The sequence below is a fragment of the Zingiber officinale genome, unplaced genomic scaffold (genome assembly GCF_018446385.1).
Source record: "Zingiber officinale cultivar Zhangliang unplaced genomic scaffold, Zo_v1.1 ctg135, whole genome shotgun sequence".
NCBI lineage: Eukaryota > Viridiplantae > Streptophyta > Magnoliopsida > Zingiberales > Zingiberaceae > Zingiber > Zingiber officinale.
Window position 1 is genome coordinate 112493 of NW_024589831.1, and position 26968 is coordinate 139460.

General features: G+C 36.3%; 4 protein-coding genes across 7 annotated transcripts; 3 read left to right on the forward strand and 1 right to left on the reverse strand.

Moving 5' to 3' along the window:
- The first annotated feature begins 151 nt into the window (after positions 1 to 151).
- Positions 152 to 6753, forward strand: LOC122036281 (CDPK-related kinase 3-like). 2 transcript variants are annotated; one of them, XM_042595562.1, is made up of 11 exons: positions 152 to 848; positions 2559 to 2689; positions 2965 to 3006; positions 3084 to 3192; positions 3298 to 3376; positions 4606 to 4902; positions 5039 to 5148; positions 5428 to 5535; positions 5693 to 5755; positions 6143 to 6310; positions 6387 to 6753. In XM_042595562.1, exons 1-11 carry the CDS (start codon positions 189 to 191, stop codon positions 6525 to 6527), a joined length of 1908 nt encoding a protein of 635 aa, XP_042451496.1. In that variant the 5' UTR covers positions 152 to 188; the 3' UTR covers positions 6528 to 6753. The 2 variants fall into 2 exon arrangements, with proteins under 2 accessions (XP_042451496.1, XP_042451497.1); XM_042595563.1 differs by having other exon boundaries at positions 731 to 856.
- Positions 6754 to 7045: 292 nt separating this feature from the next.
- LOC122036261 (protein TILLER ANGLE CONTROL 1-like) lies at positions 7046 to 11761 on the forward strand. Of its 2 annotated transcripts, none has more exons than XM_042595533.1 (5): positions 7046 to 9244; positions 9366 to 9432; positions 9538 to 10130; positions 10229 to 10324; positions 11482 to 11761. In XM_042595533.1, exons 1-4 carry the CDS (start codon positions 9239 to 9241, stop codon positions 10283 to 10285), a joined length of 723 nt encoding a protein of 240 aa, XP_042451467.1. In that variant the 5' UTR covers positions 7046 to 9238; the 3' UTR covers positions 10286 to 10324; positions 11482 to 11761. The 2 variants fall into 2 exon arrangements, with proteins under 2 accessions (XP_042451467.1, XP_042451468.1); XM_042595534.1 differs by having other exon boundaries at positions 10253 to 10324.
- A 1489-nt stretch (positions 11762 to 13250) lies between these two features.
- LOC122036276 (RNA-binding protein 1-like) lies at positions 13251 to 17317 on the reverse strand. Its single transcript, XM_042595560.1, has 6 exons — positions 17095 to 17317; positions 15177 to 15298; positions 14884 to 15094; positions 14748 to 14809; positions 14574 to 14655; positions 13251 to 13775 (listed from the first exon to the last, which is right to left on the reverse strand). Exons 1-6 carry the CDS (start codon positions 17201 to 17203, stop codon positions 13675 to 13677), a joined length of 687 nt encoding a protein of 228 aa, XP_042451494.1. The 5' UTR covers positions 17204 to 17317; the 3' UTR covers positions 13251 to 13674.
- A 2240-nt stretch (positions 17318 to 19557) lies between these two features.
- On the forward strand, positions 19558 to 26244 carry LOC122036265 (E3 ubiquitin-protein ligase BIG BROTHER-like). 2 transcript variants are annotated; one of them, XM_042595541.1, is made up of 8 exons: positions 19558 to 19980; positions 21100 to 21258; positions 23006 to 23210; positions 23335 to 23399; positions 23481 to 23525; positions 23870 to 23991; positions 24324 to 24429; positions 26168 to 26244. In XM_042595541.1, exons 2-8 carry the CDS (start codon positions 21133 to 21135, stop codon positions 26201 to 26203), a joined length of 705 nt encoding a protein of 234 aa, XP_042451475.1. In that variant the 5' UTR covers positions 19558 to 19980; positions 21100 to 21132; the 3' UTR covers positions 26204 to 26244. The 2 variants fall into 2 exon arrangements, with proteins under 2 accessions (XP_042451475.1, XP_042451476.1); XM_042595542.1 differs by lacking the exon at positions 19558 to 19980 and adding an exon at positions 20379 to 20678.
- Positions 26245 to 26968: the final 724 nt, after the last annotated feature.

The window sequence follows — 26968 nt, forward strand, 5'->3', positions numbered from 1 at the left end:
TTATGTATTATAGTATTAAAACTATTAGTAATATGATTAATAGATATCAAATTTTAACATAAATTATATTAAAAAAATCATACACTTGTCATTATTTAGTAAAGCAGCAAATTTGAAAAGTTTGGAAGGGTCTTCATAAAAATAAGATGAAGTAGAGGGCGTAAAGTGAAACGTTCACGCCGCATTTAATGCCACCTCTGTTCATGCTCCTCCTCCTCTCTTCGAGCGCCGCTTCTTTGACTGCCCTCGTCGAGACCGTCGAATCCCAGCGACGGAGGAGAAATCGAGGCTGGAGGAAGCGGCGGGCGAGGGCCATGGGGCAGTGCTACGGCAAGAACGTCTCTGTCTCCGAGGACGACGGCGCCGCTCAGACCTCGGCCAATGGCGCTGGAGAAATCGTCCCGGGGACGCCCGCCAGGAAATCCCGGGGTGGCGCGACCGCGCCTCTCTACTCCTACGGCGCCGGTGCTGCCTGGCCTAGCCCATACCCGCAGGGCTCCGCCAGTCCTCTCCCCGTTGGTGTCTCCCCCTCGCCCGCCAGGTCCACCCCCCGGCGATTTTTCGGGAGGCCTTTTCCGCCGCCGTCCCCGGCGAAGCACATAAAGGCTGCTCTCGCGAAGCGGCAAGGTCCCCCGAAACCTAAAGATGGGCCAGTCCCCGAGGACGGGACTGGGGAGGGGGAGAGGCCGTTGGATAAGAACTTTGGGTATAACAAAAACTTTGGGGCGAAGTATGAGCTGGGGAAGGAGGTCGGAAGGGGCCATTTCGGGCATACCTGCTCGGCTACTGCTAAGAAAGGGGAGATCAGGGGTCAGCTTGTTGCCGTCAAGATTATCTCTAAAGCTAAGGTGCGGTGGTATGTCCAAAACGTGAATTTTCTCTGATTTTTTTTCCCTCTCTTTTCAACCTTGACGAATTGTTTAACTATTTCCAGATATTAGTGATCCAATACTAGACGATCAATTAGAAGATCCAATGTCTCTTTCATCTCCTCGTTTGTAGTTTAGTGCGTGTTTTTTCCGACTTCTGACTGTTAATTCTGTGTTCGACTTTTTGTACGTTGTTTTTCTCTGTTTGTCCTTTCCTATGTGCTTTTTGTGTCGAGTTTGGAGAGAGATTGGCACTGACACAGGTCCTTTTATGAGCTGAAATGTCACGAGATTCTCTTGTGACAAAATTAAAGTGATAGAAAAACAATTTAAAGACGAATAGTTGAATAACAGTTCCAATCTATTTGTCGTCGCATTGCATGTTCTTATGATTTTAAGCACATGAAAAACTGTCTTCATCAAAACGGTTAAGCCCATCTGAGCCTTCTAAACCTCCTCACTGATTAAACAACCTCTATGATAGGTCTAATTACGTTATTGCAACAGAGAAAACATTCCAACATTGCTTATTTGTCTCTCTTATTTCTGATTGATTAGTCAAACTTCCAGATTATAATTATTCCATGGAAACTCTGTGGTCTTATTACATGGGCTTTTCCTGACATAGTATCTCGTTAGTATGTCCAATTAAACAAAGAATACATCTGTTGAGTTGTATTACTGAATAAGCTCATATTAGAATGACCCGCCAAACATTTTAAATTTTGGACAAGCTACTAATTATTTATGTTTTGCTAAATTCTTGTGAAAAAGTTTGTTGCCATAAAGAAATTATATAATCAAAACAAGCCTTATTCCCCTAATTATTTGGGGTTTGTTCCATGTATCTTTCATGCTGTTGAGCTTACTGCAAGATTTCTATAGTAATGTAAGCTCTTTAAAATGACTCTTAGCTTAACTTACCTGCTCTACAAATGGAAGGGTGTAATCTATTTCTTTGAATTCCCAGTACTGTCTTACAAAAATTTCAAATCTTCTTTGCAATAACTTGAAAGGACCTGGTCTTAGCCATGTTACTGATATCATAACTTCACTTTCACAACTAGCATGATATAAACACTTAGATGATCCAACATTCTTTCTGCACAGTATGTTATCCTTAGTAAGTTATATTGTTGCAGTTAAGTCACCCGCTTTTTTTTACCTGTAACTCAATGCATGCAAGTTAAACTTTGAAAATCACTGTAATTTTTCTTCTTGTAGTCTCAGCTATAATGTTTTTTTAGACAGATTGGAAGTGCTTCTATTTATGTTGTTGAGTTCTATTGGTTCCTTTATTTTTTTTGGTGAAAAGCATTAGGCAATTGGTAACACCACAGTTTGTCAACAACTGAGTTGGTTTGCTTGTTACTGCCAAGTTTATATGGTTGAGCTTTGTATAGTCCTATTTAATCTAGTTTTATTGAATTCTTCTTGGGAATGAAAATACAGGCAATAGTGAAAGACGTGGGAATTTTATGATACTTTCTTTTCTGGCTAAATGCATAGATCTCGTTCATCATTTTCTCCCTTGATTTGCAATCCAAAAATTTGTTAATATGAAAACTTGCTAATTCCGAGACTATAGCTGATAATTGCTGTTGTCACGAAAAAGATCACCAGAACTCCATGGTATTTTTAAATTAGCATATGGTTGTCTTGCTGATATTTTTGGGATCTTTTATGCAGATGACAACACCTGTATCAATTGAAGATGTTCGCCGGGAGGTTAAGATCCTGAAAGCTTTATCTGGCCATAAAAATCTTGTCAAGTTTTATGAGGCATGTGAGGACACACTTAATGTCTACATAGTGATGGAGTATGTCACTATGTCCTAATCTAATATTCACTGTTATCATGCTATGAGTATTTTGCACAATTAATTTGTTATTGTTTGTACCACATTATTTGATATAGAATTTGATTCATTTGGCACTTCTTCCTGTGGTTGATCTGCTATTTTGCAGAATCAGAGTCCATCAGAGTATTCATTGCTGTATCAATTTCGTAAATAAACAATGAGGGGGCTTCCCTACATATTTTACTGTGTTGGCATGGCTACCTTATTCTTTCTTCATGTTTTTGTTTTTTCAGATTATGTGAAGGTGGAGAATTGCTAGAGAGAATTTTGTCCAGGTACTATTTTTTGTCATTAATTGTCTTATATATTTTTTATATTATGTGAAATTTCTTATATTTCTTTTGTTCTCAAGAGGTGGAAGATACACAGAGGAGGATGCAAAGGCTATTGTTGTCCAAATACTGAGTGTTGTTGCCTTTTGTCATCTTCAAGGTGTTGTGCATCGTGATTTAAAGCCAGAGGTTGACACCATAAGCCACTTCGTGATGGAAACATATATTTTTTTAGTACTCGTCTTGTCTTGTGATTTTCTCTTTCAGCATTTCCTCATCCCCTCTTTATCACAGAATTTTCTTTTTGCCACTAAAGATGAATGTGCTGACATGAAGCTGATTGATTTTGGACTTTCAGATTTTATTAAACCAGGTGAGTCTAGCAACCACTATGTGAATTTATACTGCTTAAATTTTGTTGTGTGTTGCATTTTGGCAACTCCTGATACGAAGACGGATGGCTGATTACTGACTTGATTATGGGATAATCTGTTGCTAACATTATAGCTTCTGTTTCCTAGCCGATAAATATAATTCATGCAAAGCTATCTGCAGATGTCGATTTCTAGTTCTATGCAGTTGTTTATCATGGCTCATCAGATTATATTGATAGAATTGTAGGGCATGTTTCATTGTGGATTGATTATATTACAATAAGGACTTAAACTAAGATGTTCTTTTATATTTGTATATAGACTGTCATTACAATATAAAAGAAAGGGAAGAAATTAAGGTAATTATCAAATGAATGACATATAGATTTAGTGCATAGCAAAGCCATTGAGAGTTGTGTGGCGTTATGCATTGCCATAGATTGTTCTTTCTTGTTCTACGTAACTCTTAAATAATCTTGCTTTAGTTTTATTCGTAATCTAAACTAAGATAACCTAGCTCCTAAGAAATGAATTTTTTGGCTCAGCTATTTTATTGTATATGTATCTCTCTTGACTTGACACTACATATTAGCTTTTGGATTTTTTTTTTTTTATTTTTTGTATTAGGGATATTGTGGCATGCCAACCTTCGGTAGGAACTACAGACAGTGCTTCTTTGTTTATTGGATTGACTTGCCAAAGATGTCCAAATGTTAGTACAATTAAGAGTGATACTGCAGGAGGAGGATTTGAGAAGAGATGCATTTGAATTCCAAAGATAATGACATTCAAGTGACAGAAATTTATGATGATACATAACATAATTGACATAATTATATGAATTGATACATTACAAAAACAATTTGATACTTTAAATTTAGAGGGACTAACTAATTTAAGACCATAGAAGTGCCTTAGGTAGTTTACCAATTTATATCTTGTAAATTTATTCTAGAGTGTGAGTGTTTGTATCATTGTACATTTGTCACAAAATAACATGGCAGGACAAATTAACACCAACTACTGGCTCCAATCTTAGTTAATTGACTTGGTTGTTTTGTTAATAATTGAAAATCTTAAGCCATGGGCTTACTGACCTGTATCTAGTGCATTTCTCTTGAAATTACTTTCTTCTTTCATTTCAGAATTCGTATCACATCTCTAGTATAGCTGTATATCATCGCACTAGAGCTGGCATTTAAACTTCCATTTAAAAATGATTATGCAGATGAAAGGCTGAATGATATTGTTGGAAGTGCTTACTATGTTGCCCCTGAAGTCTTACATAGATCATACAGTACGGAGGCAGATATCTGGAGTGTTGGAGTTATAACGTATATTCTGTTGTGTGGCTGTAGACCTTTCTGGGCACGAACTGAATCAGGAATTTTTCGTTCTGTTCTGAGGGCTGATCCCAACTTTGTTGATTCACCGTGGCCGGATGTTTCTCCAGAAGCCAAAGATTTTGTGAAAAGGCTATTAAATAAGGATTTTAGGAAAAGAATGACAGCTGCACAGGCTTTGAGTAAGTTGCTAGCTTCTGCGATTCTGAAAATTCTCGATTGATTTCAAGTGATAAGGAGGAATTCAAACCTTGAACTTCACATATTCTATTTTTTCCTTTAATGGTGGTATTTCTCTGTTTTCTTTTTTGGTAACAGCCCACCCTTGGTTGCGAGATTTACAACAGAAAATTCCATTGGATATTGTTATCTATAGACTAGTGAAGTCTTATCTTCGAGCAACACCTCTTAGGCGATCTACCTTAAAGGTAATACAGTGTTAAAATATTCAAATAGTCAAGAGCTTAGCATGATAAGATTTCAGTATTGATATTACTGTGAATTTATGGTTATCTTGGTTGACTATGTAAAGAACTTACAATCTTGAGAGTCATGCCAAATGATGATTTTAACTAGTGTTAAAAGTGGGGAACTGATGCAGCAATTGCCCCCAATTACTAATGTTACTGAGGCGATTAATCTATAGAAACATTTTGTCATAACCTTGCAAATATTTCATAATTTTTGCACTTGTTACGTTTATGCAGGCACTGTCTAAAGCTCTGACTGAGGATGAACTTTTTTATATGAGGTTGCAGTTTAAGCTATTAAAGCCAACAAGAGATGGTTTCGTATCGCTTGAAAACTTTCGAATGGTCAGTAATCAGTTTATTTATCAAGTACCATAATAGAACAGCGCGTGAGACAACTAACTATTTGCCGAGTCTTTCTTGATACGCACATTTCTGGTATATGATGTTGGCGCCATTCTAGTTTTTCTTTTTCTATTTTATGGATTTGCATTTTGTGCAGGCATTACTGCAAAACGCCACTGATGCAATGAGGGAGTCCAGGGTTGTTGACATTCTAAACGCGGTGAGATATCAATAACTTGGCTATCTATGTTCTATGCAACTCTCTTCTCTGGTGTACTTCTATTCGTTTATTTATGTATCGAACTTATTTTTTCTTTGATTTCGAGTGGCGTTTGTCCTTGTTAGTGTTTCCGAAGGTTGTCATTATCTTAAGTTTACAAGGGTTGACCACTGAAATTTTCCTAGGCCCAAGTCACTCATGCCCTTCTGAGCCTGAATAATCTACTTGAATTTCTATTGAAAAACCCAGTGGGTGTTGTCTCTTTGTTGGCATGCAATGCATTCGTTATGCTAAAATTCATCGTTAAGCGAATTTATCATTCACTTGTCTGGTTATCGGTAGCGGAATTCCTTTAACTGTCTAACTTCTGCATGATCTCAACACCAGTTGGAGCCACTCTCGTACACGAGGATGGATTTCGAGGAGTTTTGTGCTGCTGCAATCAGCCCCTATCATCTCGAGGCCTTGGATGGTTGGGAGCAGATAGCAAGGACAGCTTTCGAGTTCTTTGAACGAGAGGGGAACCGAGTCATCTCTATCGAGGAATTGGCCCAAGTAATAACGGCTTTCACACGAACCTTTGAATGTTAAACACATGCTAGACTGCAACTAACATAGCTGTGCTATGCAGGATCTGAACCTGCCTCCTACTGCTTACTCCATGCTGAAAGATTGGATCCGACCGGAAGATGGCAAGCTCAATGTTCTCGGATACACGAGATACTTGCACGGTGTCACGATACGCAGCTCCAACACGAGACATCATCGCTAGATCTTTGGTGACCATTCTTGTAATTGCTTCTAATGGTGTTCCATTAGATCTAAAGCATGCCCCCTTAGTCAAGTTTTTTATTTTTTGTTTATTTGTTGATGCACGTTGATGGTAGTTTCTTTTAGAAGAACACACAGAAAAGAATTAAAACACACAGAGGCTATCGCCCTTGTTATGTGATGTGATGATTTCAAGACCCCCAACCACAGCAAATATTTTATCTTCATCTTCTTGTTTTTTGGTTGATATTCCATATTTTTATCTGAAAATATTCATTGTAATTCTAATCTTTTTTGTTTGTTTGTTTGTTTGCTCTATTTATTTAACATAATTTGATTTGGAAGAATTATTGTTTATTTTTAGTATAAATTTTAATTCTACTCTATAAAAACTTAAATACAAATTAAAATTTTATGTTTTTTGAAAAACAAAAATTTGAAATAAAAAATCGTGAAACTATTTTATGCGTGTGTCCGTTTTCTGGGTTTGTATGCGACTATGGCCCATATTATAATTTCTCGGCCCTTGAGGTCGCCAAGCTACGCCACATCGCATTTGCTGTCGGCAGTCGGCACCAAGCTCTCGCCGCCGTGACGCAGCGATGGCGACGGAAGCGCCGGCCAAGTGCAACTCCGAGCGGTGCCTTCCCGGATCTGGTGCGGATCTGTTGTTTCTAAGCTCCAGGTTCCATGGTGCGTATTTCCGCGGATCGACGGTCGATTGCCCTAACTGGATCTCATCTAATTCGTGGAGTCGCCGGGAAAGCGCATGGATGTGATGTCGCTGGACCACATGATTACTTCCTACCCTCTGTTAAGTCATCTTCCAACGTTCGTTTTCCAACAACCTGTTCGGCAAAAGCTTAGATCTTGTCGTGTCATAGAATGAAATTATAATGATTAATGTATAATTTGGGTTGAGATGTTTATCATAATTGTGATGGTTATAGATTGATCTTACTTGTATGTCTCGTAGTTCTTTATAATTTGATCTTCTTGCTTTCTTATTTACTAAAGTTCTCTCTGATGCAATCTTTCAGACATGTAGTTGAATCTAGTATCAAGATTTCTGCTAGGGTTAGTGTCAAAATTCTATTGTCTTTAAGATGCACAAACTGCTTCTTCCTTATCCTGGATGGCCTTTTAGTTAACTGGTGGACTTGGGTGAATGATCTTGCTTTGTTTGGTTGGGTTTGAGGGTTAAGGTTTCTCACTTGATTAATATTTTTTTATTAAGCTAAAGACACAAGATGGGTTAGATTTGTCAATTTATGCAGGCAGTTAGGAAATGATCAACAAGGCTTAACTAGGTTAGTCTCTATTAGCATATGTAATCTACTTTAACCTTGAAGGATGGATGGATCTTTTGGGAGATGGTCTCTACCAAGATTATTATTAAGGTGAAACAGTGTCAGATTCAGTAAGGGTGGAGCTTTCTCTAAATGTATAAGCACTAAACCCAATTGAGATCAGAGCACTAGAATATGAAGATCCGTGACCCAACTTAGCTTTTAGATGAACCTCATTCTGAAGACCTGAATTGGTTTAGGATCTCTGATACTATGATCTAACCATGTTCCCTCACAACTCTTAGGTAAGGTCTCAATTCTAACAACATTAAGTTTGTTTGCATTCACATAAACACTTTCAAAATTATGTTGACACTGCCTAGCCTAGACCAGACAACTTTTCTTCCTTCCAACAAAATGGATGTTCATCACGTTGTTTAGAGCTTCATAAAGTCATATCTTGTGGCTACAACCTATGGTTGTCAAGGCTATAATACTTAGCCCATTATGGCATGTATTCAAGTTTCTTTGTATGAATTTTTAGTTCCTTAAATTCTCCCAAATTTCTTTTACATCATTATTGCTACAGTTATTTCCATCATGTGTTGTTAATTACATAATATATTCCTAGCCTGCATTAAGTAGCGTATCCAGTTTATATGAATTATTTTATACTGTTCTAATCATATGCCTTCATCTGTTAATAACTTCCTAGCATTAATCTGAAGCTAGGTAACTGGATGTTGATTATCTTCAAACTGCACTAACCAACCCTTAGCATCTTCATGTTTGAACTTCCACAAATTGATAATAATATATTGGAGCAAGCTGGCAACTAGTTTCAATGGACAAAGACATACAAAAAAGACGTACTTTTGTTTTCCACTAAATAGTAGGTAGTTGCCGGTATCCTTTTAGTATTCGACAGTAGAACCTCCAGTATCTGCAATCGGGCATCCATGAATTCATTTTCTAGGGTCATATTGCACTTGAGAGGCCCTAGTATATATCCAAGTTGGAGGACAGGTACATAGTATATTCACTGACTTCCAAGGACTAGAATTTGGTCTTCGATCGGTCCTACCAGTTCCATGCAGAGCTTCCTGTAGCCTTTCAACTTAAGGAATCTCTCTGGCTCAATCCTGCCAAGCTGATGCCACTGAAAGCATCAAGACCACCTCCTTTTTAGTACCTACAGAAATGTTCTTACTACTAGGTTTGGAGCTGTCCGTTTATTGGCCAAGCAGCAACAGAAAGTCTCATTATTTGAAGAGCCTTTTGGAATGCGATATTTCGACCCTCTACTTTTTCATAATGTCTATACATTAATCTTTAAAGCCATCTTGCTTCCGGCGTGTTGGCCTCCTATCAGAGTGCCACCACAGTGCTGCATTTAGTAGAGTTCTACTCCCCGGAGATAACAATGAAGGTTAGTGTTTGAATCCTCCTCTATTATGAAATTTAGGCTGCCATGTAGTAGCTTTTGATGAATATATAAGTTGTGCTCATATTTGGCTCATTACCATGTGCTGTTGGTTACTATGTTACAGATCTTTAACTGGGTGCATCGAAAGTTGTACCCCAACGTCAAGTACAGCCATGTTTCTGGAAAGATAGGTTGAGGATATTGTGATGCTGTATTTGCTTTTCATAATCTTACAGACACAAGATTGATTGGTATGATCTTTTCTGATCTTCTGGTTTTATGTTTCTGATTGCCAGATGTTTACGAAGGAGACGAAGAAGAAAAGCTGGAAATTTTGGAAAGCTTGGAGAAAAAAGCTTTACTGTTTCATGATGTACTCGATAGTATTCTCACGATTGGCACCTTGGGCAGCCAGGTTATGTTTGTTTCAGAATCAGACTGTGCCAAAGAAGATGAACTCACAGGGCAAGAGGAAAATTATTTAGAGATAGAGGTAACGAACGAATGGACAGAAGTCGCACCAGCTCTGGTGGCAGGCAAGCCTCCATCTTGTATCCAGACATCAGAACTCAAATTTCCAGTTGAAGTAGAGGAAAAGAAAATGGAGATTGTCCACGAGACAGATACCACCGAGAAAATCCAAGAGCAGCCTCTGCTGATGGAGGACAAGGAGAAAAGAGAACAGAGGACGACGCTTGCTGATCTTTTTGCTGCCGATGCCATGATGGTGAACAGTCTAAATGAGAAACCAAACAAGAAAACACATGTTAGATTGAAGCAGCACTCAATTATCCATGAGAAGAAGAAGATGCAGAACAGGAAAGAAGCTAAGTGGATCACAGCTACCGCAAAAGGCAATACCAAGAAAACGACTAGGAAGATACAGAAGGTACATGTTCCTGCTCTTCAACATTCACAAGTGATGATAATCGTTTGCTAAGAGTTTTGGTTCCTTGAAATGTTATTGATTTGGTGGTAAATGGGTAGCTGATATCAAAATTGTTGAAGAAGAAGGTCCACCCGGAGATGCAAGGCACGAGATGAAGGAAATGCCTCTGATGTGTGGAGGAGCAAAATCTATCGGTAATCCCTTTCTTTGCCTTCTTCATGTGCCTTTTATATTTACAATGAGAGCTAGTAAGAAAAAAATGCAAATATTTGTTCTCCATCTTTTGGGTGGAGCATCCTAAAGTGGGTTGTGGAGCCCTGCACAACATGGAACATCCTAAAATAATTGAATTTTTTTTTAGAATTACTTTTTAAGGGAAAAAAAGATTATGTGAAAAAAAGGGCACTCATCATTTACGTCCATTTCCAATTAAAGTTAAATGGATGTCTCATTTAATGTGAATTATCCAAAATACCCTTTCAACTTATACATGATGTAGCTGTAGCTTTCACATACAATAACTTTATATCATTTTAATTTTACTTCTCTAATTCATAACTTAATTAAAACATTTCAACAAATAAAATGACCTATGGAAACTCCTTAACATTTATTATATTTTAAATAAATATTATTTTATCATGATCGGCTGGAAATATGTAACTTCTAAACCATGTGAAGTTAGCAACTAGTTTTTACACTCAGTTGAGTGAGTATTTTAGATAATTTATATTAAATGTGATGTTCATTTAACTTTAATTAAAAATAAGACATTCATCTAATGATTTTAGAAATGATTAGTGTCACACCAGGGCAGGGTGGGTGTTATGGTTACGTCCTTCATAGATCAAGAATTTAGAGTATTATTGAGAATTTTTCTCTTTAATAGGTAATAGATTTGACCTGGTTAATTATTTTTTTTTTACTGATAGAATGTCCATTGATTATTGCTCAAAGATTATATTATAAATCTCATTAAGAAAGACTTGTGGTGGGATGTGCTTAACTTGGTTCCTATCCGTTCCGTGTGTGGGCCGAGTATTTCATTAAAATGCTGGTGATCGGGTTGGCAGTGATGGGGCTATTACTTATCCAGTTTAAACCTCAATAATTGGTTGTGTTCTAGTTTGATAAATCGACTCACAACTGTCAATTAATTTAAAGGATATATATAATTGAACTCTTATTTATTTATCCTTATAAAGATATGCAGAAATGGGTATATGTCTGGAAATCATTCTGTTATCACAAAATATCAGCTATTTTTCTTTAATTAATTTGCTGTGTATACACCTGGAATTAGTTTTAAGTGAATAAAAAAAAATACTGAGTCCGATTTGATTGGTTGCAGAATGATGATGCTGGGGGATTTGGTACTATAACAAACATGTTTACGAGCATAGCTTGTTGATTAATGTTGTACAACTGTACAAGTTTTAGGCGTGAGTGTCTATATTTAGACATCCAAATATTCGTTGAATAACTTTCATATTTTTTATTTTCCTTGCTGTTGTCGTTATTGTCATTAAGTTGTTCATCCGTTTTAATCAGCAGTGTCATCATTGTAATTAACCGTGCATTAATTATGACAATGGTTCATATACCATAAACCAATCATTAATTGCTTGAAATGTTTACGAGACCTTTCTTATTCATTAGCAGCAAAACCCGGTCACATCAGTTGGCATGTGTGCTCGCGAATATAAAAAATGGCCGGAGGGATAATTATAACTATGCAGTGGAATGATTTAGCCCAATGATATGAGCTTGATTGCGAGAGATGATAGGACCCAATTGACCGACAGACGGAAGCAACCGACGGCTGTAAATTGCCCTTTTACTGACTGAAAGAGAGAGGCTCATAATTTGTAAAGATCACGATGGTCGATGGATACACGATCCTATAAAAAATTTAATTTAATTTAATTTTTCAGTTCAATAAAGACTAAAATATGATATTTGAGAAAAAAAAACAATTAAAATAAAATTAATGATATTAATAATAATATGTTATATATATTAAATAAATATAATTTATGTATATTTTTATAAGATAATTCATTTAATTTGAAAAAGTTTAAATTATCCTATTTAAATAATCAAGAATTGATTAAATTAATTAATTAAAATTTTAAAAATGAATTCATTGTGCAATCTTCTCTCTATCACCGTGCTGTATTAATACGTCTCCTTGGGATGATACAATGATTGAAACATAAGATACTTTAATATAAAATTTTAGGATCAAAATTTAACACGTTCGAACATATCTTCATCCATGCCTTAACCACTTATACTAATAGTCACTCACGATTTACTTCATCCATGTTAACCTAAGGATTAGTTGATAAGAGCGTAGAGGACGAGCCAATCGTCTTTTTGTCACATCTCCCTATCAATACATTTTGCTGCTCTCCCCTCCCCTCAAGATGCTCACCATTGTTGCTCCCCTTGGTCACTCACACCAGGTCTCACCACCACTCCGCTCTTCACTACCAAAAAGTCGGAAAATAGCCACCTATGACATCTCACATCCCCCTCCGCAAGCTGCAAGAACTTACAATGCCTTTAGCACGTCCCTATCCCTCCACAAGCCACCGACGGTACTGTCACCTCACACGCTCGCACAACCCCTCCACTATTGCTGCCCGCCGAGAAGAAGACGAGGACAATTGGTTCCAATGCCGCATCCAGATTGTTTATAATGTAAGACCAAAAGATTCCACACGATACTGTCCGATTCCAACAATCCATTTCCAATTCTATTACAAAATTTGATCCCAGTTAGATTTAGGGCTTTCAGATCATAGGATCGCTACAATCAACCATGAAAAGGCCATCATCCGAAACCAAATAATGAAAGATTCACCAGCACCCAACCCGTTTAAATTGGATTCAAACAGACCCCAACGCACCAGTCTTGAACCTCGAAGTGCACAACTACAAAAAACTAACACTCCGGCAAAAGGAAGTTACGAACCCCAAGACAATGGAATACAACATTAGACTTAAAATCACGTTTAACCTCAAAGTATTAGACAAATAAAACCTCAGAATCCTGGTACTAGACGGGGTGCAAAACATCGCAAGCTAAAGAGTAATACACAAGTAGAGCTAATAGAACATAAAACAGGGGTGTTAACTTAGCCCAGTACAATTAACGCAATGTCACCAATTCAGAAGACAAAAAAGCAAGAACTCGTCATATAGTAACAATCAAAAGGATTCTACGGGGTACACCGTGCCTAGTCATCACTTCAAGAAGTGCTCATGTAGCAAACAAACTTTGGCGGTCAGCAAAACAAAAGAAATACAGCAAAGGTTCACAGGTAAGTATGTTATAGCTAGTTCTAAGGGGCAGAAACCAGATATAGATAATCTAATATGCATCAAGCAAGCGAGCCTCCCAAATCAACAGAACCTACAAGAATGCGATCTCACAGCTATGTCCCTGTTCAGCTGAGCAACGCTTTTGTCGAGCACAACACTTACAGAGAAGGTAAAGCATTGATCTGTGCATCGCTTGGAAACGAAAACCCCACGTTTAACGCCTACCACGAGGCCCACCAAGCCTGGGACCAGTAAAGCGAGCAAACTGCAGCCTCAAGTTGGCTGAATCGCGATCATTTTCGTCGAATTTATAACCTGCAAAATCGAATCGTGACTAGTGTGGACGGAGGCAGATTTTTACCCAAGATTAGCGGATTTCCGTAAACGTAAATAGCACACTTTAAAACACGTGATTTTCACAAATATAACAATGGCAAAAGAGGGCAGTAACACGCGCATGACTTCAGCACTTGCCAACGAAAGCTTGCGACATAACAAACTTAAATGGAACGTGATTCGCACAAATAACTGATGGTGGCAAATTCAACATAACGCACATCCCCTGTTGGGAAAGGAATGTGAGAAATCCAGTAGAAGATCATGCTCGTATTCCAACCGTCAAAATGGGTAATGGTGCACTTACTATCACCTTTCGATCATCGGAAGTGCCGAAGGATTAGGGAAATAACTAATTTTCATTTCGTTTCACAATCTACTAGCAACAAAGACGTCACAGGCCTCCGCAACACCTTTCGATCATCATAAGTACCGAAGGATTAGGAAAGTAACTAATTTTCATTTGGTTTCACACTCTACTACCAACAAAGACGTCACAGGCCTCCGCAACTAAACCACTAAATCTGTGTTCGAATGAACAGGTCGGACTATAATTTAACTTCCTGTTGTCAGTTTGATGAAAAAAAAGACAAAGTTTTAGCAAAATTGTACAAAAAAGAGGTATCCTACAGCAACAAATATCTTCCAAAAAAGTATTAAAGATTACTGTGCAGTCCGAAACATAAGACAGTAAAAAGGAACCAAGAACTTGAGTAGAAAATATAGAAACTACCAAATAAAGTCTGATATCAAGTATACAAGACATAGTATCATCACCTTGCAAGGCTTCCAATGCAACTGCAGCTTGGGCTGGAGTAGTAAAATCAACAAAGCAAAGGATAAGTGGATCTCCATCAGGCTGAAAGAAAATTGAAAAGGAAAAAAAAAATGAGGACAGCAATTGCCAATTTTGAAGTGATATCAAAAAGAACTTTGTGAAGTGTAACTTACATGTCTAGAATCCTTGTTAACAAGCCTCACTTCACGAAAACCCACAAAAGGACGGAAAATATCTGCAAAAGAAAGTAAAGGAATTTCCATGTACTCGATCTTAATCTTAGAAGATTAAAAAAAAAAATAAGGATACGAGACACCTCCCTGCGTGTACAGTTCGCAGGGACACCCTCCACGAACAAAGTATTGGAAGCATCGGGAGGAAGTGGAGGTTCAGGACGTCCAACATATCCTACACTCCGACTATCCAAGCCCCCAACACCTAGTATTCGCCTATCATCAACAGGAAGACCACCAATGCCTCCACTGGCCCTAACAGGTTCACCGCCAGGATATGCAGATACCTACAGGAAAGTATGAAAATCAAACTCCAACAAAAGAGTTTACACAAATGTCAGAAACATTAACATAAAATACGGCACCCACCCCATTGCGCAAGTAACGGTCATATGATGCACCAATAGACTCAGTGTCTCTGATTGTGTGATGGGTTCCCCTGTCATCTTCCCGAGGGTAATAGCCAAGCATTTCAGGTCCACCAGGAATATCTGAAGTAAAATAAGTTCTGTTAGTAAGATATAATATTCTATGAAAATAGCAATGTATAGAACATTGTATCACCCATGCATATCCCAATAGAGCCACTATGTTACTGAAAAGGAGTTGTCAACAATTAAAACAAGCCATTCTTCCAGGTCAATCAAGTAGCAATATTTAAATAACTTTGGTTCAAAAATTCTATAGACTATAGAGGATCATCTAAAGAGTCCCATATGAAAGGTTCACATATCACCATGCTCCATTCTTGTCATGAACCCATCATAACCACCATTGCCGTCATGAAGCAGTTTTTTCCCTACCTATTTGAATCTTACAAATTTTAAGATTTTTATCAGTTGACTAAGCTCTATATATGACTATAACTTTATAATATTTAATTAACTAACTTAATTTATATTCTTTTTTTCTTGATCTCCCTTTGCCCCTAACACCTTCTAATATGATAGATTCACTGTAAAATTTATTACAGTCTTTGAACATGTATATATCTCACAGCCTATTTTCTTTTGTTCTATCATACTTTGTAATATCTCTACATGTCCATTGTATCATTTCCTATCTTCGTGACACTAACACTTTTGGCATAACAGGAGCACAACAATCACATACAAGCTTCTCTACAACAATACCATTAATCTTATTAATGATATTCTCAATATTATCCCATCCTCTTGAATGATAGATCTAAGGTATCTAAAACTCAAGTTTAATGTTCGTTCATTTTAATATTTTCATTGATTCCATTCTTGTTTCTGAAAGAACACTTCATATATTTAATTTTTGTTCTATTTAAGTTAAGACATTAGTTTCTAAAGTTTTTTCCTATACATACATATAAAAATAGTGCAGTTAGATGATGAAAAATATTTTACGTGAGAGAGTTTCACGGAAAATAAACTTTTATAACCCCTCCTAGTGAGCTCCATGAGGGGTTTCTATAAATTTTTGTTTACGACATAAATGGGAAAAAAACAACATAGATGGCACAAAAAACTATGCACAAAAACTACAGAGATGACACACAAAAACTATGTACAAAATAGCAACCCACCACCAAGCACAGTGGTAATAGCATCTGGCAGGTTTCAAATACCAGAATTTTAGTTGAAGATATTACACAATTTGCAAACTAACAACACCAAATGGTTCAAATTTTTTTGAAAAAGAAAATATAATAAACTGTGGTATCGTGGAAAAAAAACTATAGGCTAAGGATATTATTGATGTTATAAAATTTATGGATCTAAAAATGATAAGTTATTTGTAATAGCAATCAATTTATTAGATGTGCACGAGCATATAAATTGTCGGAATAATATGAAAAAAAATGGAAAAGCACATGATAGAATTCTACACTGAGAAACAGGGAAGTTGCCTTCGGAAGAGAAAAAAATTCTCAGAGTGACTGCTAAAACTTGGCTAGAAAACTATTCTTTCAGTCTAGGGAGACAGACCGTAAAATGATGTCAAGTTGGGAACACAAGTGCATGAGGATTGTGCCTTATTACACAAGATAATAATCCAAAGAACTACTCAGTGCATCATCCCCCCTCCAAAATAAGGTTGGATGCACCTTCCTAGCTACACACAGCCCCAACCCAAAACGGATAATTCTCTCACTCGACAATCATCGACAGCCACGACTTTATCCACAAGAAAACAAAAAACTAAACCTAGCAGATCTCGGGAAAAGATGTAAGAAGAATCAAGAAAACATATAAGATGACAAATCAAAAGGGGACTGGATGGGGAAACAGGGTAGCTTAGCAGCCAGATGACGAACCAGCGTACTCCGTGCGAGGGCGCTTCAAAGCGGCGGCAGGAGCGACCATGGACGCCGCCGCGGCTGCCTGTTGCAGGGCTTCGCTGTACCTCCAGTATGCGTCTGCCATCGTCGCCGAGCCGAGAGAAAAAAACGGTAGATGAAGAGGGAACTAGGGTTTGATTCGAAGAGGACACAGGACTTGCCTTCGCCGTCTATAACTGAACCCTAGGGACGATGCAGTATATAAAGGAGCGGCGACAGACGCATAATAAACTGCTGCGGACTGACGCAATTAAGCAGCAGCCGCGCAGGGAAACTTCTTTGCGACAGATCCATCGTGGGATGATCTGGACCGTCTATTGAGATTTGATGATCATCTAAAATTATGTAACATGGCGATCGAAGAAATTATATTTAGGCCTCTTACGATGCCATTTCATTAGATATATTTTAAACTTATTTCATGGAATTTTATATAGTATTTAAAGTCAATATATTTATAGTAGATGATATCGAACACTTTATTAAATTTGTATTCGATTTAATAGACTTAAATGCACTAATATGACAAATATTTAAAAGCGATATATCGAACTGAATGAGATGTAGTTATCATCATTAAAACGGTAAATTGAAAATTGAAACAATGGCTAATAATGGGCAAATCTAAATCCATAGCCATTGATTTTACTTATCTTCTGAGTTTCTATAAGTAAAGAATATTTTTTTATAGGAGTGGATGACAATTCGTTGTCCTTCTCAATGATAAAGAGAATAGAGGTGAAGAAAGAATCTAAGATTCCGGGTGTCCAAATTAATCAACTTCTTCTTTTATATATCTTGACTCATCCTATAAACATTATCCTTATAAAATCCATAATCCATTAACAACTCCTTATTATCAATGAAATGGATTAAATTATTATTAATCAAATGGATTAACGGATGTACACATTGGATCCATATCTAATAACAAATTTTCTTCGTACTTAGAGTATTAGATCACTGATACGACGAATAAGTAGCTTAGAGTATATACCTTGACTCATCCATTAACAACTCCTTTGAAGTTGGGTTAAAGTTAAAAAGGTTAACTGAAGTGGTGGTCAAAGTCAAGGAGTGGTCAACACTCAGGATTAACATAATCGCATGGTCGGTCGAGCACTTCAGTCGATCGGATCTTTTGTTCGATTGGATACCGAGTCCTCCTAGCTTAGTGGAGAATTGAGTCCTTCCTGATCTAATCGAAGCTTCTAGACATAAAGTTCGATCGTACTATTATTCGATCGGATGTCGAGTCCTCTAGATGGTCAACCTTCCGCAGCAAACTTAATTTATCCGAGAAAAATGTTTGATCGGACAAAGAGGGGACTCAACTAGCTCACTGTTAAAGTACGATTCATCGTACCTAAAATCCAATATCCCTCTTTGGCATTTTTGTGGGACCATTATTAGAGAATCGAGGAAATATTCTCTATGCAGTTTGTACGGTGAAAAATTTCATCCTGGAGCACAGAGATTATGAGCCTAATTTTGGAAAAATGGTAGAGTGTCAGAATGGTTGATCTTATTTTAATAATCTCTTGATATTCATACATAGAGAAAATAATATTATATAAGGGGTCTCTACCAATGGGCACTAGTAAGCTTTACTATTAGAATTTACCATTCACCATCCTCCCATTTTTCCTCATCACTCACTCATTTAACTTGACCGTCGAAGTATTTGCCGAACACTCCTCCCTAGCTCGATTGTTGATATTTTTTTCCCTTTTACATTTTTCTTCGACACGCAAGATTATTCGTAGCATGAGATTCCTCCTACTTAGAATCTTCTCACGATCAATCTCAAAGCTAGCTAGCCACCATATCATCTCACTTTATTTCAGTTTCAGATGGCATCAATCATTTAATTAGAGTTTAATTTTTTAATGGCACAATTATTATGTGTTGTTGTTAATCAAGTATTGGCCCGTCAAATATAAATTAAAACTTTCAAGATTAGCTATTATTTTTATTTTTTTGTGACCTAATCATTAAATTAATTTTGAAATATTTGGTTGTATTTTTTTATAATTGATTTAGTAGTATTTAAATGATCTTTTTAAAAAAATTGTTCATTTTAAAAAGATATTTTACTACATTTACACGTTGGAATTGAAGAAGATATTTTAATTTAAATTACGGTTGGTAAGATTTTATTAAATTGATAGAAACATATATTACATTTAATCTTAATAATTTTTTTTTTTAATATTGTCGATCAAAATTATTTATAGAATATTTTTTAATCATGATAATATCAATTTAAAATGTAAGATTAAAAATAAAAAAATATTAATAAATTTTAAAATTATTTTAAATTAAAAAAACAATAATTTAATTTTAAATTCCATCCAAATTAATTATTAAAAGTTATTCTTAATTAAATAGTTTAATATGACATATTAAAGGAGCAAAATTTAATGGCTGGGCGAAGCAAAAAATTAGATAAACCATGAGGGCAAAAATGAATTTTTCGTCGAGCACAACGGAAGACTTGGAGCTGGGAGCTGCCATGGCGATCGGATAGGGCGAGACGGCAACGGGCGACCGCACAGGACTCAGCAGCCGGCATGACCGAAGAAACCGCGTAGCTGATGCTTGCATGCTGTCGGTTTCCATGCATAGGGCCGGTGCTGGGCCACAGCAAGGGGAGACCTGAAGTCAATACGCCAATAGCGGACCAGCGCTGCTTTACTCCGTTCCTTGACGAACACGCTCCGCCGACCAGATGGTTCTGGCCCGCCTCCAACTCTAAAACGGGAACCTTTCCGCACGCCATCCACCGATCCACCTCAAAAAACTATATATGTGTTTGCGCAGAGAGGGCAGAGGTAGCGGGAGTAGCCGACACATCGAAAAGTGAGATTTCGTTCTTAATCGTCAAAATTTCGTGCTAAATTTTGAATTTTTTTTGGTCCTTCCATCTCTTTTACTTTGATAAAAGGTGTGCATGGCTGAGTAGGTGTATATGCTTCAACTATTTGAGTAAGATTTTAGTTGGTGATCGATTGCCTCTTTATCTCTTGAATTTGGGGAAGCCAGATAGAACTGGAGTGGTGGTGTGCGCTGTACCAACTTTTCTGGGAGTATTCTGTACTCTTTTGTTGGGAGGATGAGTGTTTCTATTTGATTGGTCCTTGAGAACAACTTTTTGGGACAGTAATCAATGATGATTCTCTTGGTAGGATCCGCACCAACTTTTCACTATGCTATTCTAGATAGAAAGTAAGCTGGCCAGTTCTCTAAATCTGCGTAATCGTTTTTCTATTATGTTTATTTGGTGTTTTCATCGTTTTTTTTTTTTTTTGCTTGATTTGTTGGAGTTCTCATTTTAATTGTTTCTTTAGCATAGTTGAATTAACTTTATCGGGATATATTTTTTTTTAACAAAATTGTCTAGTTTCTTTCCATCTTATGGTTTGAGCATCCTGTTTGAGTTATGTGAAGAGGAATTTATCCTGGAAAAGTGTCTGGGAAACTATCATGTTGCATATAGTCTTCTGCGCAGCTTATCTGCCACAGGATCAATAAGATGGTTTGCAATTGCATTGGGAAGGGTAAAAATCAGATATCCTTTACTCTCATTGATTCTTTTATATCTTTTTTAACAAATGTTTATACTCTTCCTGTTTGGACTTACGAGAAGATCAGTTGAACCTTAGTAGTCTTTTCATTTCTGTCATAGGAACATGCAGAATTTTCTTATATTTTAGCTGTAGAAGATGACTCATTGCACCAGTTACGGCTTTGAAAGGGCGCAAAGCTTCTTAGAATCTCATCTTTTACTCATTTGGTGTATTTTCCCTCTGCCTGCACCTACTGCAATAATTCTTCTTTCCTAACTATCTCCTATGCATTTAACTAATTATTGTACATCAATAGTATTCTAGTCAATGGAAACTTCATTGAAGAGATTAAGTGTGTGTTGTCTTCTGTATATTTTGCTATTAATACTATTTTTAACTAATGTTCCTTCAGAGTAAAAGAGATTCTTTGAGGTAGACTGTGAACATGGTGGAAGAACTTGCAACTCAGGAAAAGCAGGAAGTAACCGTTTACGATACAGGCACTCACGTGGTAAAAATCTTGGAAGATCATATGGAAGGAGCTTATTATCTTGATGAAATAGCAGTTCAGGTGAGTTCTCTTAGTGTTTTCCTTTTTTTTTTCCACCTGTTTCTGAATGGTCACTAAACACACAAGATTAAGTTAGCTACCTATGCATGTGATTTTATATGAACTATGAAACTTTCCAATAAAATATTTGCATTTGTTTATTGCTTTCAACCATACAAGGAGAGTCTAAATCCCTGACGTAACATATTTGGATTACTATTTACCTTCTGCATAAATTCAAGCATATCGCCTGAGGCAATCTGAAGAAGAAATTGTCTATTTCCCTTTCCCATCTAGTGATCCTTTCATTTTTCTTATGATAGATATTCAATCCTTTATCTTTCAATTGAACCAATGCATCTAAATTTATAAACTGGTTCGTTAGACATTAAGAAAGGAAAAAGCTTCATCCTTTAGACAAGACAATGAATTGGGGGTGGATTTTCTCCTTGTCCTCTTTTTGATCTTAAAGGCCACTGTAAGCCTATTAATATTTAAAGCTTACATCTTGTAGAGGGAAATTGATCCAGAGAAATGACAAAAAATAAATGCAGTGTTTTTAACGTTACCATCCTCTAATTGGGTATCCAATTACATTTTTGAAACTGTTTATGTTTATATAGCTAATGATTGCTCTTAGGAATTATAGATAAAATGAAACACATAACTTGGTCCTTGGGCATGTGTTGGTTTACTAACATACTACGCAGAAAGAAAAACAAAATCTATACAGAGGACATATCATATTCTACATTTATTTCTTAAGTTTTCATGTTGCCATACTCATACTATGAGTAATAGTACCATTTTGTGACGTGGGAATCCATCTTAGTGTGAAAGGATTACCATGCAAGACTGCTTGCTAGCATTAGATTCATATACACAAGGGGATGCATCCTAGACCTTGATGTCTTTCGCTATTATATCTTTCACCATGTGGTACTATTTATCCCGTGTGCATATCTCAAATTTTTCATATTTTTAACATGTTAAAATAATTGATACTTAGTTGATACAACCTGCCTATTGGCTTCACTTTATTAAAACATTTTTTGTTAGTTTCTTAAGGAATGTATACCTTAGATTTTCCCCACTAATTATATTTGTAATTCTTAAAGGCAAGGGGGGGGGGGGGGGCATGGTTAAGTCATAGTGGGAGATCAAGAAAAATTGAAATTCTCATATATTATGATCTAATTGATTTGAACATTACCGGGTATTAGCTTTGCATGAATCCTAGTGAAGGGACATAATCTATGTTGGGGGCCCTAAATAGTTGAGGCAAACATGGTAAGATATATGTTGTTAATAAATATATTCTTAGTACTTGAAAAAAATTTGGTTCTCCATAGAACTTTGATATCGTGACTTGTCATAAGTATTGTTTTTTGTTGAAGTTAATCAGTGACAAGTGATTCATCTATCTTGAACTTATATTGTTAAGGCTTGCCCTCACACATGGGCAGGCACAAGCCCAACATATGATTGACTAAACCGGTGATATGTATTTAGAATAGTATACTGTCACTGATAGAATTAGAACACAAAACCTACGTTTTTGTACCAGTGGAGAAGAAGAGCAATCGAAAGTTTAGGGGATTCATATTAGGTTGTTTCTTAATCATATCCCCTAAATAATATCCTCAGAGAATTATATAAGGAAGCCCCCCAATATGGCAATATTACACATTACTCCAACATTTTTACAAAGGAAATGTTCTTACTCACCAGTTAGTACAATGTAAATTTCTGTGCACCTACTCTGCAGGCAAGTGTTTATCAGTCGTTCCAGGAGAATTCAGGCAATAGATATAGACCAAATCATGAGATTGGCCAAAGCAGCCAAAGGACTCGTGGTGAAAGTAATCTCCAATCAGCATCAGCATATGATGAAGTTCTAGCTCAACAGTGTCAATTACTGGAGGATTGTTCTGCTGATGCACTAGAAAGTACAATAAATCATCCAGGAGATGGTAAACCATAAATCAATTTTGATTTTAACTTCTTTGTGTATTTATGTATTCTGAGTATGATTTATTGCATAATTTATGTTCATTCTCATATGTATGTTAATTTCGTTTTTGTGGCGTAATTTAGGTGTAAACACAACAGAGTCTTCTACACGAAATGCTGGATCTTCATCTAATGGCAATCCTAGACTGGTAGTTGTTTGGCAATCCAACCTTTTTAATGATAATCTATGGTATTCTACACATCTTGGTTAAATGTTTCATGATATACAGGTTATAAGAGAAGACAACATCGACTCAGATTCCATGTCTTATGAGGTATAGTATGTCAACATGCTTATACTAATAGAAATTTGTTTGCCTAATTTATCCTCGATGATTTGATAAAAACAGTATATGTGGGTGGAGTAGCTGAGAGAAATGTTGATATTCCGAGACCATGAAGAGTGGGCCGCGAAGGACCTTTTAGTAGAATGGAACTTTAAGATTTTTGGGACAGATAGAGAAGGTTGAGTGAAGATGCTAGTAACTAATTAGGGCACATATAAACAGAATTTTGACAATCCACATCCACCAGAATTGAGTTTTCATTTTCTAAAAACAGCCCCCATAGCTAATGTAGGATTCTTTCTGCTCTTCTGAATTCGTTTTGTTATAAACAGCAATTACAGTCGCTAGAGGATGAAATAGGTAGCGAAAGCAGAGGTTTGTCGGATGAGCTTATTTCTTATTTGAGGGTGCTAGAGCACAGACACAAATTCTTCTCAAGAAAGGGCAACGAAGAGTATGTATCTTAGTCACTTAGAAATGGTATTTTTTTATCAAGCTTTCGTTTAAAATTGCTGAAGTTGTTTACTCTAAAAGTCCCTGCATGTTTATCTTAATTACCTTGTTTTAACGTCCTTGCAAATATTTTTCAAGTAAATTGTGTATATATGTAGCAAATATAGAACATTTTGTTGACGTGCCAAATGATGAATAAAATTGTTTTGCATATTTTACTGCTGAAATTTCATTTATATAAATAGAACATTTTGCATATTGTACATTTATAAAATTGTTTGGCAAATATAGTACATTTTGCATATTGTACTGATGATGAGCTTCCTTATGCAGATGTGTCATTTGCAAATCAAATTACAAAAGACAGAAGTTGATCACTTTGCCTTGCTGCCATTGTTACCATTCGCATTGCATCATTCGCTGGTTGAAGGAAAACAAGGTTACATTTTCGTACTTTTTGATGTTTATGATTTCTATATATGGAAATTGTGTTTTTTTATGTAGAATAAAGACTGAAAAATGTTTTAGCATTATTATGAAAAGAAAGTATCAACCTACAACTGAAGCTGGAAATCTTAATTAACTACAGATGCTATAAAAAGGAAACTTGATGAAAGGGTATGGAGCTCACAGTTAGAGAATCATGTGTAGGAACAAAAGAATTTAGATATCTCCACAATGGTATGATTGTTCACTTTGAGCCTAAGTCCTCATGATTTTGTTTTTGGGCTTTACCCAAAAGGTTTCATACCAATAGAGATATTTTTCCCATGTGTTTTCAATGTGAGACTTCATTTGCAACCTTGCAACCCCAACAATCTCTCCCTCAAACGAAAGACCACAGACCTCCCTCAAGTGGAAAACCTATCCGTTTGACGTCCGATTCTCGACCCACTTGTCTTTTTGCCCCTCGGTTCAACCGACCTACTAGGTTTTCCTGCCCCTCTTTCCACTCGACCTAAGACCTTGTCTAGCCGCAACTTGGCTTCTCTGCATGGTTGCCCACTAGGACTTACTGCCTGATGTATGGTCCTCTTGATCCGGACATGGGAGCCCCCACTTCTTTTGTTCGAGATCAATATTTTACTCATATGACTCAATTAGATCATAGCTCTTATGTACCGTCAGCGGTTAGATTTTCTGATAATTCATACTTTGATACCAATTGTAGGACTGAAAGAATTTAGATATCTCCACAATAGTATACCAATTGTAAAACCAAAGGAATATAAATATCTCCACTATAGTATACCAATTTCCATTTTGGACCTAAACCCTCATGGTTTTATTTCTGGGTTTTATCCAAAATGCCTCATACTAATGCTTTTCCATATTTTTCAATATAAGACTTTGTTTACAACCTTGTAACCCCAACTTCATGAAAATTTGATAGTTATTGGAAAATTACCGTTGGCATAAGTTTATCTTGTAACTAATCTAGCAGCTTCAAAACTGAAATAGATATATGCACTAGAATATATTAGAAATATTCGCTTTTCAATACTCGTTGAGTGAAATCAAAATAGGTTGAGATAGTATGTGCATACTCTCAAAGACAATTAATAGATTCTATAAGTAGAAGAGTGAAACTATGCTTTATTTATCCATATGAAGGGGAGAGGTGTAGGAGAAGGGGAAGGCGAGGGGTAAGAGTAGAGACGAGAGATCTGAGAGTAGAGGTGGTTGGGAAAAAAAGAGTTGATCAAGATATATTCTTGGATTAGGAGTATTATCAAGTAAAGTACTAAAGTTTTAACTGAAAATACAACACGCCTAAGTTTATTTTTCCTCTAACCTTTGTGTTTACCCACTTTTGGAAGGGCAATATAAGCGCTCCATTTGAACTCTGTTCCTATCCTTTCCTCTCCTATTGAGTAAATAAGTCCTTAGAGTGGAAGGTGCATGAGACAAAGGGACTCAATATTATAGAAAATATAGTAGGAGATCGAGGTTAATGACATAGGAGGATCCATATATACCGATCTCACTTAATGGAATATTGGTTTGATTGTTATTATTGTTGTTGAAGAAGAATACTCATGTTGCTACATGATATTTTGATTGACATGTAATCTCATTCTTCTTTTTCCAATTGTTGTGATAGTTTCATGACGACATTAATAACAGAAAATCTAAATTTTGTTGGCTATCTAAAAAGAATCTTGCTATTCAAGCAGGCATGCCCGATTTGCAAGGAGGAGGTATTTGGGTGAAAGTTACACTGGATCAAATTGCAGAGGTCTACGAAAATGAAGAAAAAAGGTGGAAAAAAAAGAAGCAAAGAACCTATTTTTATTCTTCTTTGGGGCTGTGAAAATAAACTCGCACAACCTTGTCGTATGATTATGAATAATCTCTTGTTGTTGTTGTTGCTTGGCTTGTGAATGTTTTTATCAGTTTGAGTCCAAACAGAAGACAATACAATTAGGCATTACTCTGATTCCTTTTTCTGTGGTTTTTCAAGTTTATTTTGATTTAATGTTCTAGCTTAGCTCCAACGAACTCATATCAATTTCTATGTAGTTTCTAAATGTCGGAGTACTCAATGTCGGTTGCTATGGCCTAATATGAGTACTCAATGTCGGAGTAGAAGTTTGTGAAGTTAACCAAAATGATAAGAAAAAAACATTATAAGTTTTCAAAGGGCAAAAATCGAAAGGTATCTATCATTTATATTTTCGTCCCTTCGAAAAAAAAATCAATTGAGCGCTCGTTATTTCTAAAATACTCTTGGATCTACTGTTGTTGTAAAAGTTATTGGCTTAACTGATAGCTTCTAAACGTTATTAAAGTTACACGTTAGTTATACGTTGGATTATGATTAAATTATGTTAATTTGGAATGTAACGAGAGTTACGGAGTTGGAGTTAAAATATTATTTTAATCAAATTATTATTTAAAAAATTAAAATTAAAATAATATAAAATTATTATTATAAAATTTAACAATTAACTTCTGCACATTGCTCTATAAATGAT

What these genes read in the sequence shown, in the direction of transcription:
- LOC122036281 (XM_042595562.1), top strand. Translation starts at nt 189, where the DNA reads ATGCCACCTCTGTTCATGCTCCTCCTCCTCTCTTCGAGCGCCGCTTCT. An exon ending in CTAGAGAGAATTTTGTCCAG is followed by an intron (nt 3,007 to 3,083) that starts GTACTATTTTTT and finishes TTTGTTCTCAAG; the next exon opens with AGGTGGAAGATACACAGAGG. An exon ending in CGCTTGAAAACTTTCGAATG is followed by an intron (nt 5,536 to 5,692) that starts GTCAGTAATCAG and finishes CATTTTGTGCAG; the next exon opens with GCATTACTGCAAAACGCCAC.
- LOC122036261 (XM_042595533.1), top strand. An exon ending in CCATGTTTCTGGAAAGATAG is followed by an intron (nt 9,433 to 9,537) that starts GTTGAGGATATT and finishes TCTGATTGCCAG; the next exon opens with ATGTTTACGAAGGAGACGAA. An exon ending in CGACTAGGAAGATACAGAAG is followed by an intron (nt 10,131 to 10,228) that starts GTACATGTTCCT and finishes GTAAATGGGTAG; the next exon opens with CTGATATCAAAATTGTTGAA.
- LOC122036265 (XM_042595541.1), top strand. Translation starts at nt 21,133, where the DNA reads ATGGTGGAAGAACTTGCAACTCAGGAAAAGCAGGAAGTAACCGTTTAC. An exon ending in TTGATGAAATAGCAGTTCAG is followed by an intron (nt 21,259 to 23,005) that starts GTGAGTTCTCTT and finishes CCTACTCTGCAG; the next exon opens with GCAAGTGTTTATCAGTCGTT. An exon ending in CAGATTCCATGTCTTATGAG is followed by an intron (nt 23,526 to 23,869) that starts GTATAGTATGTC and finishes TGTTATAAACAG; the next exon opens with CAATTACAGTCGCTAGAGGA.
- LOC122036276 (XM_042595560.1), bottom strand. Translation starts at nt 17,203, where the DNA reads ATGGCAGACGCATACTGGAGGTACAGCGAAGCCCTGCAACAGGCAGCC. An exon ending in CCCTCGCACGGAGTACGCTG is followed by an intron (nt 15,299 to 17,094) that starts GTTCGTCATCTG and finishes ATTTTACTTCAG; the next exon opens with ATATTCCTGGTGGACCTGAA. An exon ending in ACCGTTACTTGCGCAATGGG is followed by an intron (nt 15,095 to 15,176) that starts GTGGGTGCCGTA and finishes ACTTTCCTGTAG; the next exon opens with GTATCTGCATATCCTGGCGG.